Genomic DNA, 12,500 nt, shown 5'->3' with positions numbered 1-12,500 from the left:
AGTAGATGACAATGAATGGAAAAGTATTGAATTAAAAGCTCAAGATAGAGACGACTGGCGAAATCTAACCAAGGCTCTATGCGTCAAAGGCGTAAGAGATGATGATGATGATGATGATATAAATATGTCCTAATCCTTGTATGCAAATATGTTTTATACCTCAAGGTAAATTAACTTTATAATCATGAGAATTCCACAAAACCTAACAACTCAGCATGTTGTTGTAGCAAGATTGCACCTTGCTTGCGAGGGGTAGTCTCATTATTTGTTGACATGGGACATATTAATATTTCCCATATATATATATATATATATATATATATGTATGTATATATATATATATATATATATATATATATACTGTATGTGTGTAATGAATAAAAAATATAATTTTTTTAAAAATCTGTAACAACGTTAAAATAGATGAGTCTTATATAAACTATAAAACTATACTGACAACCTGCTCAACTGAAAAACCTAACAGAAAAGTCTATGTCTTATTGGATGATGCAACACTTGCATATGTGGCCATTACCTTAAGTGCTGCTTTTTACCTTAGATTACCTTAAAACTTTTCCAATTTCCTTGAATTTGAAGCTAGTAAAACCGAATATACCTAAGAATTACCTTAAAATGACCTTGAAACCATGAAAATTACCTCAAACTAAGGTAATTACCTTGAGATTTTAAATCCTGGTGTTAAAAATTCTAATTTACCGTCGTGATAAATTTAATTCCAAATTGATTGACAGATACATAAAAGACAGATTTTTTTTTTTTTTTAGCAAATTCCAACTGTCTTTTTTAGGGCTGTGATGGCCGATGTGATAACGTCCCTGACTGGTGAACGCGACTGGGCATCGAATCCCGCTCAAAATCGTTAGTTTCTTCGGTCGCTGCAACCTTACCATCCTTGTGAGCTAAGAAAGGGGGGCTTGGGGGAGCCTGTAGGTCTATCTGCTGAGTCATCAGCAGCCATTGCCTGGCCCTCCTTGGTCCTAGCTTGGGTGGAGAGGGGGGCTTGGGCGCTGATCGGGGCATTGTCCAGCTTGATAGGGCAATGTCACTGTCCATTGCCTCTGCCATTCATGAGCGGCCTTTAAATATGTCTTACTGGTTTAATCATTAATGTATTTATGACGTATATCTTCATTGTTTATATATAAGAGATATATCTTAATGTTGTTACTGATCTTAAGATAGATTATATTCTTCTTTTATTATTTTTCATATTTTATATATATATTTCCTTATTTTCTTTCCTCACTGAGCTATTTTTCCTTGTTGGACCCCTTCGCTTATAGCATCCTATTTTCCCAAATAGGGTTCTAGCTTGAATAATAATAATAATAATAATAATAATAACAATAATAATAATAACAATAATAATAATAATAATAACAATAATAATAATAACAATAATAATAAAAATAATAATAACAACAACAACAACAATAATCATAAACGAGGACCAGTATAATATGATTAAATTGCCTTAGACCTACAGTACCTTTATATTACTACTCGTTTAAAAAGAACAATTATTAAGAACACTTCCTTTTCGGCCAAAGACACATATCTATAGGATAAGATTTAAGATTTTGCCCCATAAGACTTGGCACTGGGAACTATGTACTTCAATTAATGTTTGATAGCCAAAAATCCTTAAATAATGCGTGCAGTACACCGCACGAGGAGCGTTTTAAGGCATTACGAGAAAACGTCCAAAGAATATACGAAAAATAAGACTGGCGTGATAAACATTAATTAGATTATTATTATTTGATATAATTTGAGTTGAAAGATTAGAAAAAAATTAAACCTATCAATATAGTTCACTGAATTTTGTGGTTTTTGATATCTAAAGAAAAAAAAAACCGTTAGACTTAAGCGTCGTGATCTGGCACCTATGGACATGAGGAGTAATAGATAGCTATTCTTTTATATTAATAAAATTAATTTTACAATATATATATATATATATATATATATATATATATATATATATATATATATATATATATATATACATATATATACAGTACATATATATATTGTATACATATACACACATATATATATACATACATATATATATATATATATAGAGAGAGAGAGAGAGAGAGAGAGGAAACTCGTTGATATCAATTATTTCAAAGTACAACTTAATAATTAGAAAACAAATGAATTACACCTGCTTTGATTTACATCCAATTCAATGACAAAATAACAAAGCAGATTCAATCAAAATGCAAAATAATCCTTCACTCCAGCACATCAGTAATAATAAGTAATAATAACTTGTGAATTACTTGTGAATTGTATATTTTATGGACATTTTTGAGTAATTACTCCATTTTTAATTTAGTATATATTTTGAATATATATCAAATGCACGATGGCATCACAAACTTCTGTTTGATTGACTGTGTTGACGATGTCAGTTCCAGGTCGTTTAGTGCGGAAACCAGGCTAGTTTACTTTTTAATTCTATAGTTTTTTTATAATTTTAACTTGTTTCCCATGTGGAGAATTGTCTTAAATTATGAAAAAGTAATAGAGGAAATCAATAGCTTTGCATAATTTGGCAGTATACGAAGAGGGTGGTTTTGTAAATAAATACCAAAAATTACATTAAAGGAAGCCCGGGGGTAAACTAAGTGGTACTATGGACCTAGTCCTACGAAACGTTACATAGACCCGGTGGTACTAATGATTTCATGAAATCGAAATAATGGAATCGCTGAATACCGCTGCAAGAACTTTCTCTGTCGATGTCTGTCGTTTTAAAATGTAATTCTCAAAATAATCAAAGACACTAGACAATGCAGTTACAAGGTAGTAGGTTGGCCAGGGCACCAGCTAGCTACTACCGCTAGTGTGTTATAGGGTCCTTTGACTGACCAAAGTGTACTTCATTGGATCCTTCTCTCTGGTTATGGTTCACTTTCCCTTTGCCTACACATACACAGAATAGTCGTGCATGATCTGTACATATTCTCCTTGGTCCCTATACACCTGACAACACTTCGATTACCAAACAATTCTTCTTTACCCATGGGTTTAACTACTACACTGTAATTGATCAGTTGCTACTCTCCTCTTGGTATGGGTAGAAGAGACTCTTCAGCTACGGCAAGTAGCTCTTCTAGTAGGCCACTGCAAAATCAAACCATTGTTATCTAGTCTTAAATTGTGCCATAGTCTTTGTACCATGGTCTTCCACTGTCTTTGGTTAGAGTTCTCTTGCTTGAGGGTACACTCTGGCACACTTTTCTAAATTCTTTCCCTGTTTTGTCAAAGTTTTTATAGTGTATATAGTAAATATTAATTTTAATGTTACTGTTCTTAAAATATTTTATTTTGCTTTTTTCCGTTGGGGCTTCTGGGCTTATAGCATCCAGCTTTTCCAACTAGGGTTGTAGCGTAGGTAATAATAATAATAATAATAATAATAATAATAATAATAATAATAATAATGGATTGACAAATTTGGACCTTAAAAAACAATACTGTGCTCAAGGAGACCATTCAGCAACCAGATACATCTAGAGGCGTACCACGCAATTGCAGAGTAAGGTTAAGGATAAGAGGTTACACAGCAAGATGGAAGAGCGGAAGTAGAAACAGTTATAATGTATAGTAAAATGATTATTTAAAAAAGGCCGGCTACTATGAACCGAAAGAACGCTTCAGCAAAAACTTCCAGTAACGCTTACAGTCTACCGCCTGATTTGTTCTGATGGCACTAACACCCTCCAATTACTTCGTTATTTTTTTTTTTGTCAGATTTGGATGAAAATGGGGAATTACTGCGGTATTGTCACAAGTTGAAAATGTCACTGGTTGTCTGAGCAAAGATCTGGCAGTGATTTTAACCTTCTGGAAGCGTTGTAAATGTTATAGATGCTAAGCAAAGATCTCCCCTCTACGGTGTCTAAGTTTACGATGTGCAGCCTACTGTAGGTAAATTGTAATTTACAAACTGTAAACCTACTTGATTGGAGTACCATACTCCAATTATTATTATTATTATTATTATTATTAAGCTACAACCCTAGTTGGAAAAGCAAGATGCTGTAAGCCCAGGGACCCAAACAGGGGAAAATAGCCCAGTAAGGAAAGGAAACAAGGAAAAAATTAAATATTTAAAAAACAGAATCAACATTAAATTAAATGTTTCCTCTATAAACTATAAAAGCATTCAACAAAACAAGAGGAAAAGAAAGTAGATAGAATAGTGTGCCCGAGTGTACCCTCAAGCAAGAGAATGACAAAGTACCCAATATTCCTAAATGGGATATCTCATTAAAAGCCACGGCAAAATAGCGAAAAGAATAGCCTATAACTCACCAGCGTCATGAAGGCATCCATTGCAAGAGGTGGTTCTGCCAACTGGTGTCACATAGGTTCCCTGGCCGGGAACAAAGGCCTCGGAAATTGGAGACTTGTGAGAAAAGTTACAGGTAGAAGTAATTCTAGCTGGTGACGGTACACCTAGAATATGCCTCGGAGGTACTGGTCCAGTTGAGTGGACGCAGTAATCTGGACGTGAGTATTTGCCCCCAGGTCGTCTCTGGGTAGTCTGTTCATAAACAAATTATGGTCTCACAGTGACGAGACCGATGATCGCTACGTCCGAACCCTTCCTATCTGACTTCGACTATACTAATAACGAAATCAATTTGTGTGAGTTTTGGATATTACAAATCAAATTAATTAGTAATTATGTATACTTCTATTGCATATACAGTTGATTTACGAGTCTTAATTAGTTTATCTGATAATAATTGCCTGCGGAAATCAATGATGACTAAACGAACACAATCTGTTCGTGACTGCCAACCATCGCCAATTTGAACGATCGAGTGAAGTCGTGATCTGACAATTCGTTTTTTTTGTCTGATCTTTGTTACTAGAATAAAAAATATTATTTATTACCTTTCTTATTCTCTTCGTGAATCAGCTACATATTTATTAAACGGTTTCAACTTAACATTGGTTGCGTTCGTCACCATAGACTTTCTTAAAGGCAGCCTGAACCTTCCGTAGAAGGTATTGTCGTCAATGCAATTCACGTGGCGACTTTCCAGCTTCCCTTCGAATTGAATTTGTCAAATTTGGCTCAAAATACCTGGCGCTGGGGTCAGGGAGTACACTCAGTTCTCATGTACAACTTGGGGAAAACCTTGCGTTTATTAACAGGTCGAACATCAAAATAATAAAGTAATGCCTGCGTGTGAGAATCACTGAAGGCACTTCGCCTCCTGAGTTCTTTTAAAGGTTTAAAGGCCACTCATGAATGGCAGAGGCAAGGGGCAGTGTCGTTTCCCTTTCAAGCAGGACAATGCCCTAGAAGCTGACCATATATACAGTACATATGATTAGGGCCCAAGCCCCATCTCCACCCAAGCTAGGACCAAGGAGGGCCAGGCAATAGCTGCTGATGACTAAGCTCATAGACCAATAGGCTCCCCCATACCTCCCATCCTTAGCTCACAAAGATGGTGAGGTTGTAGCAACCAAGACAACAAACGAGTTTGAGCGGAACTCGAACCCCAATCTGGTGTTCACCAATCAAGGACGTTACCACATCGGCCACCACAACAAAAAAATATTCATCCAATCCAAAGATGAATTAAAAATATTGTGTCTGGAATACAATATCTAGACTACTTTGATGGTAAAAAAGTAAAGCAGTTTTAATGTTTATACCATTATTAAAATATATTATTTTGTTGATTTCTTTTCAATTCGTTTATTTACTTCCTTATTTTCTTTCCTCACTGGGCTATTTTACTTGTCGGAACCTTTGGGTTTATAGCATCCTGCTTTTCCAACTGGGGTTGTAGCTTAGCTAATAATAATAATAATAATAATAATAATAATAATAATAATAATAATAATAATAATAATGATTACTAAGCATCTTCTGTAAGCTTATAGTTTTATTCCAGCTGTGACCAGGTTGCGGAATGATGTTCCTAATTAAGTAGTTGAATTGGTGGAACTTCAAAAGTTCTAACTTGCAGAGAATGTTTTTATGTTGAACAGGCTGACATGAGTCTCTTTCAATAGTTTATGAGAGTTCTAATGTTGTTGCTGTTCTTAAAACAAATTATTTCAATGTTCATTATTTCTCTTGTAGTTAGGCTATTTATTTCCTTATTTCCTTTCATCACTGGATTATTCTTTCCTTGTTGGAGCCCTTGGGCTCATAGCGACCTGCTTTTCCAACTAGGGTTGTAGCTTAGCTAAACATCATCATCATTATATATATATATATATATATATATATATATATATATATATATATATATATATATATATATATATATATATATATATATAATGAAGAGCAAGCCTTATTACACACACACACACACACACATATATATATATATATATATATATATATATATATATATATATATATGTATATATATATATATATATATATATATATATATATATATATATGTGTGTGTGTGTGTGTGTGTGTGTGTAGTAAGACTTGCTCTTCATTATATTATTATTATTATTATTATTATTATTATTTGCTAAGCTGCAACCCTAGTTGGAAAAGCAGGATGCTATAAGCCCGGGGGCTCCAACAGGGAAAACAGCCCAGTAAGGAAAGGAAACAAGGAAAAAATATTAATTGTTTTAAGAACAGCAACAATATTAAAATAAATATTTATTATATAAACTATAAAAACTTTAACAACACAAGAGGAGGAGAAACAAGAGAGAACAGTGTGCCCGAGTGTACCCTCAAGCAAGAGAACTCTAACCCAAGGCAGTGAAAGACCATGGTACAGAGGTTATGGCACTACCCAAGACTTGAGAACAATGGTTTGATTTCGGAGTGTCCTTCTCCTAGAAGAGCTGCTTACCATAGCTAAAGAGTCCCTTCTACCCTTACCAAGAGGAAAGTAGCCACTGACCGACTACAGTGCAGTACTTAACCCCATAAGAGAGAAAAAAAATGTTTGGTAATCTCAGTGTTGTCAGGGGTATGAGGACAGAGGAGAATGTGTAAAGAATAGGCCAGACTATTTGGTGTATGTGTAGGCAAAGGGAAAATAAACCGTAACCAGAGAAAAGGATCCAATGTAGTACTGTCTGGCCAGTCAAAGGATCCCATAAATCTCTAGCGGTAGTATCTCAACGGGTGGTTGGTGCCCTGGCCAACCTACTACCTATATAGAGATCATATATATATATATATATATATATATATATATATATATATATATATATATATATATATATATATATATATATATGAATATATATTGTATGAGTTGCTCTTCATTATATAGAGATTATATACACACACACACACACATATATATATATATATATATATATATATATATATATATATATATATATGATCTCTTTATAATGAAGGGCAAGTCTTAATATATATATACATATATATATATATATATATATATATATATATATATATATATATATATGATCTCTATATAATGAGGAGTAAGTCTTACTATATATATATATATATATATATATATATATATATATATATATATATATATATATATATATATATATTTCCTATATAAAACTCAAGGGGAGTAGTAGTAGTCGTACTCCAGCCTTGCTTTCAACCCCCATCTTCTAGAGTTTAAAATGTCAGGTGTAAGAGACAGTTGTAAAGCGGGAGAGGGGAGGGGGGGGGGGTTTGCTTGGTTAAAACTGTGAGGTGTTTTGAGGTGAGGGAAGGAAACAGTTGTCTGAAGGTCAGAGAATTTCTCTGGAAAATTTCTCATTCGTTTGCTGAACGTGAAAGATATTATAAACATAATAATAAAACATATATGAGGATATTCAAAACCTAAATTAGAAAATCCACTAATACTAGAAATCTCTCTCTCTCTCTCTCTCTCTCTCTCTCTCTCTCTCTCTCTCTCTCTCTCTCTCTCTCTCTCATGATAATCTAAAAGTATAAAAATAAACTAATCCTAGTGATCATAAAGAAATTTGTTTACGTCTTTTCGCAATAAAAGCACAACGCGAAATCTGTAAATAGTGACTAGATTAAATTTTTGTGGTTATATGCTCGACGTGCTAAGTAATTTTGTCATCTAATGAGCTAATTACAAAACTGATGTCGAAATCAACCCTCAATGTTAGAAGATATTTTTAACCAGGGTTGTGGTGGCCTGGTGATTGCGTCCTTGCCTGGTAATTGCCAGACTGGGGTTTGAGTCCCGTTCAAACTCGCTAGTTCCTTTGGTCGCTGCAACCTCACCATCCTTGTGAGCTAAGGATGGGGGGGGGGGAGCCTATAGGTCTATCTGCCGAGTCATCAGATGCTACTCCTGGCCTTCCCTGGTCCTAGCTTGGGTGGAGAGAGAGGGCTTGGAAGCTGATCATATGTAATATGGTCAGTCTCTAGGGCATTGTCCTGCTTGATAGGGCAATGTCACTGTTCCTTGCCTCTGCTAACCTTTAAACTCTTATTGTGTTTGATGGTAATTGACTACAATTTTTAAATCTTCTGCTGCCTCTAAAACTGGAAAATTCTGCGCCGTGTCATAATGCATTAAAGGTTGAAGGTGTCGGGTTTCAACAACAGTTTCATCATAGTAGATACTCACCAGAACGTCAGCCGGGCAAGCCCAACCCTCCACTGTGATTCCCAACCACAGCAGTGACCTCTCCAGTAAACAGCTTAAACTCACGGTCCCAGACTGGGATCGATCTGCCGCCATGAAAATGCAAGGCAAACACGTTACCACTGTACTAACCAGTTGAAGTGCTTTCTAGATTTCAGTAATCGTTAAAGGTTTACATGCCGCTTATGAATGGCAGAGGCAAGGGACAGTGGCATTGCCCTATCAAGCAGGAAAATGCCCTAGAGACTGCCTATATATACATATGTTCAGCGCCTAAGACCCCTCTCCAATTTAGAACCAAGGTGAGTCAGGCAATGGCTGCTGATGACTCATCAGATAAAGCTATAGGCTCCCCCATTACCCCCATCCTTAGCTCACAAGGATGGTGAAATTAAGCGACCAAAGAAACAAACGAGTTTGAGCGGGACTTAAACCCCAGTCTGATGATCACCAGTTAGGGACGTTACCACATCGGCCACCACAACCGTTACGTCCTATTCATTCTTATTCTGACAAGGGCAGCAGATCACCTCCCAGTGTTTTGCTGATGCCTCGTGACCAAATCGGTAGGGTTTTTTTTTTAAATAATTTCTCGTCACAAACCGTTTTATAATTCGACGGTTTCTTTCTGGGCATGTGTTTACTTACAAATGAAGTATTGCTATATTTGTTTTAGATAATTCAATCTCATATCAGGGATCTAACTTTAGACTGTTAAAAAGACCGTAATTTTAATGGGAAATTCTCCGTACAAAATATAGTTCTCAGCCGTAGTTCAGTAAAATACGGGCGACCGTAATTAGACCTTACTTTGTTATTATCTTTTACGGTTTGGTGACCGTAATATCACTCCTTTACGTCAATATATCCGTTTTTAAAACGGTTAATGTCTGGCAACATTTATTCCATGAATTTACCGGTTTTTTTTACGGCAAATTTTGAACAGTATACCAAAATCATTGTTTTCTTAATCTAAAGAACAGCTAAATATTATTATTCATTGCATACTCTTGATGTTTTTTTTACCAATCTATTCCTTAAATGAAAGATCATAAAAATTCCCTTTCCAAAAATAGATTTTGCTTTCACCCAAGCATTTCAAGACGACGTATTCATGATTCGAATATTAATTGCTATATCCTTTACTGTTAAAAAAAGATAGTATTTGTAATTGGAAATTCCCCGTAAAAATATACCATTCTGAGCCGTATTTCGGTAAAATACAGGCGACCGTAATTGTACTCTAGTTTGTTATTATCTTTTACGGGTTCGTAACCGTGATATCACTCCTGTAAAGATTTTAAGGCAATTCATGAATGGCAGAGGCAAGGGGCTGTGACATTTCCCTATCAAGCTGGACAATGCCCTAGAGACTGACCATATATACATATGATCAGCGCCCAAGCCCCCTCTCCACCCAAGCTAGAACCAAGGAGTGTCAGGCAATCTCTCCTGATAATTCAGCTGATAGACCTGTAGACTCCCCCCCCCCATCCCCAGCTCACAAGGATGGGAGGTTGCAGCGACCAAAGGAACTAACGAGTCTGGCAATCGCCAGGCAAGGACGCTACCTCCAGGCCACCACATATCAATATGTCCGTTTTTAAAACGGCAAATTTCCGGAAACATCTATTCCAAGCTTTTTACCCTTTTTTATGCCAAATCTTTAACACTAAATGTAATCGTCCCTCAAGAAAAATTCATCATCAATAAAAGCGCGAACAAGGCACAGCTGGAGAAGAGACAACACTCGCTGTGAAGCAAAAAGATATTAAAGAAGTGAGCAGGAATGGAATAATATGTATTCAACTCTGGTGTCGGGTGTTGGCTGAGTGGCCTCGGGGAGGTTTACAGGTAATGAATATTTCGAAATGTTGGAGGGAGTGTTTTGCCTAAGGACGAATATGTCTTTTCCTATTTCACTCCCTGTCGTTCTGGTGCATGACAATAACCTGACTCATGAGTCAGGTGATCAAAGAGTGGTTAAATCACCACCCAGAAATGGACATCAGGTGAACAAAGCATCAGGTGAACAAAGCATCAGGTAAGCCATCAGGTGAACAGAGCATCATGTAAACCATCAGGTGAACAAAGCATCAGGTAAGCCATCAGGTGAACAAAGCATCAGCTGAACAGAGCATCATGTAAGCCATCAGGTGAACCAAGCATCAGGTAAGCAATTAGGTGAACAAAGCATCAGGTAAGCCATCATGTGAACAAAGCTTCATGTAAGTCGTCACATGAACAGAGCATCCGGTAAGCCATCAGGTGAACAAAGCATCAGGTAAGCCATCAGGTGAACAGAGCATCAGGTAAGCCATCAGGTGAACAAAGCTTCATGTAAGTCGTCACATGAACAGAGCATCCGGTAAGCCATCAGGTGAACAAAGCATCAGGTAAGCCATCAGGTGAACAGAGCATCAGGTAAGCCATCAGGTGAACAAAGCTTCATGTAAGTCGTCACATGAACAGAGCATCCGGTAAGCCATCAGGTGAACAAAGCATCAGGTAAGCCATCAGGTGAACAGAGCATCAGGTAGGCCATCAGGTGAACAAAGCTTCATGTAAGTCGTCACATGAACAGAGCATCCGGTAAGCCATCAGGTGAACAGAGCATCAGGTAGGCCATCAGGTGAACAAAGCTTCATGTAAGTCGTCACATGAACAGAGCATCCGGTAAGCCATCAGGTGAACAAAGCATCAGGTAAGCCATCAGGTGAACAGAGCATCAGGTAGGCCATCAGGTGAACAAAGCTTCATGTAAGTCGTCACATGAACAGAGCATCCGGTAAGCCATCAGGTGAACAGAGCATTAGGTAGACCATCAGGTGAACAGAACATCAAGTAAGTCATCAGGTGAACAAAGCATCAGGTAGGCCATCAGGTGAACATAGCATCAGGTAAGCCATCAGGTGAACAAAACATCATGTAAGCCATCAGGTGACCAGAGCATCAGGTAAGCTATCAGGAGAACAAAGCATCAGGTGTACAAAGCATCAGGTAAGCCATCAGGTGAACAGAGCATCAGGTAAGCCGTGAAGTCAACAGAGCATCGGGTGAACAGAGCATCAGGTAAGCCGTCAGGAGAACAAAGCATCATGTAAGCCCTCAGGTGACCAGAGCATCAGGTAAGCCATCAGGAGAACAAAGCATCAGGTGAACAAAGCATCAGGTAAGCCATCAGGTGAACAGAGCATCAGGTAAGCCGTCAAGTCAACAGAGCATCAGGTGAATAAAGCATCAGGTAAGCCATCAGGTGAACAAAGCATCAGGTAAGCAGTCAGGTGAACAAAACATTAGGTAAACCATCATGTGAATAAAGCATCAGGTAAGCCGTCAGGTGAACAAAGCATCAGGTAAGCCATCATGTGAACAAAGCATCAGGTAAGCCGTCAGGTGAACAAAGCATCAGGTAAGCCATCAGGTGAACAGAGCATCAGATAAGCCTTCAGGTGAACAAAGCATCAGGTAAGCCATCAGGTGAACAGACCATCAGATAAGCCGTCAGGTGAACAAAGCCTCAGGTAAGCCATCAAGTGAACAGAGCATCAAGTAAGTCATCAGGTGAGCAAAGCATCAGGTAAGGCCGGCCATACACTATCATGTACACCGGACAGGTACCCCTGAAGCATCAAGTAGGCCATCAGGTAAGCCATCAGGTGAACAGAGCATCAGGTAAGCAGTCAGGTGAACAAAGCATCAGGTAAGCCGTCACATGAACAGGGCATCAGGTAAGCCATCAGGTGAACAAAGTATCAAGGAAGCCATCAGGTTAACAAGAACAAAGCATCAGGTAAGCCATCAGGTAAAGTGGTAAACAGAGCATCAGGTAAGCAATCAGGTGAACAA

The 12,500-nt window shown here is 37.3% G+C and overlaps 1 protein-coding gene across 1 annotated transcript in view; it reads right to left on the bottom strand.

The window, feature by feature from the left end:
• Positions 1 to 4,563, bottom strand: part of LOC137621795 (uncharacterized) — a 148,604-nt gene extending 144,041 nt beyond the window's left edge. Inside the window, exon 1 of the mRNA XM_068352306.1 lies at positions 4,354 to 4,563. Coding sequence (XP_068208407.1) covers positions 4,354 to 4,374 — 21 coding nt within the window. The 5' untranslated portion in view covers positions 4,375 to 4,563. The remainder of the gene's footprint in view (positions 1 to 4,353) is intronic.
• Between the last annotated feature and the right edge of the window lie 7,937 nt (positions 4,564 to 12,500).

This window comes from Palaemon carinicauda, chromosome 2, assembly GCF_036898095.1.
Source record: "Palaemon carinicauda isolate YSFRI2023 chromosome 2, ASM3689809v2, whole genome shotgun sequence".
Classification (NCBI taxonomy): Eukaryota; Metazoa; Arthropoda; class Malacostraca; order Decapoda; family Palaemonidae; genus Palaemon; species Palaemon carinicauda.
Note: the sequence above shows the minus strand (reverse complement) of the source record. Positions and strands in the feature narration are given on the sequence as shown.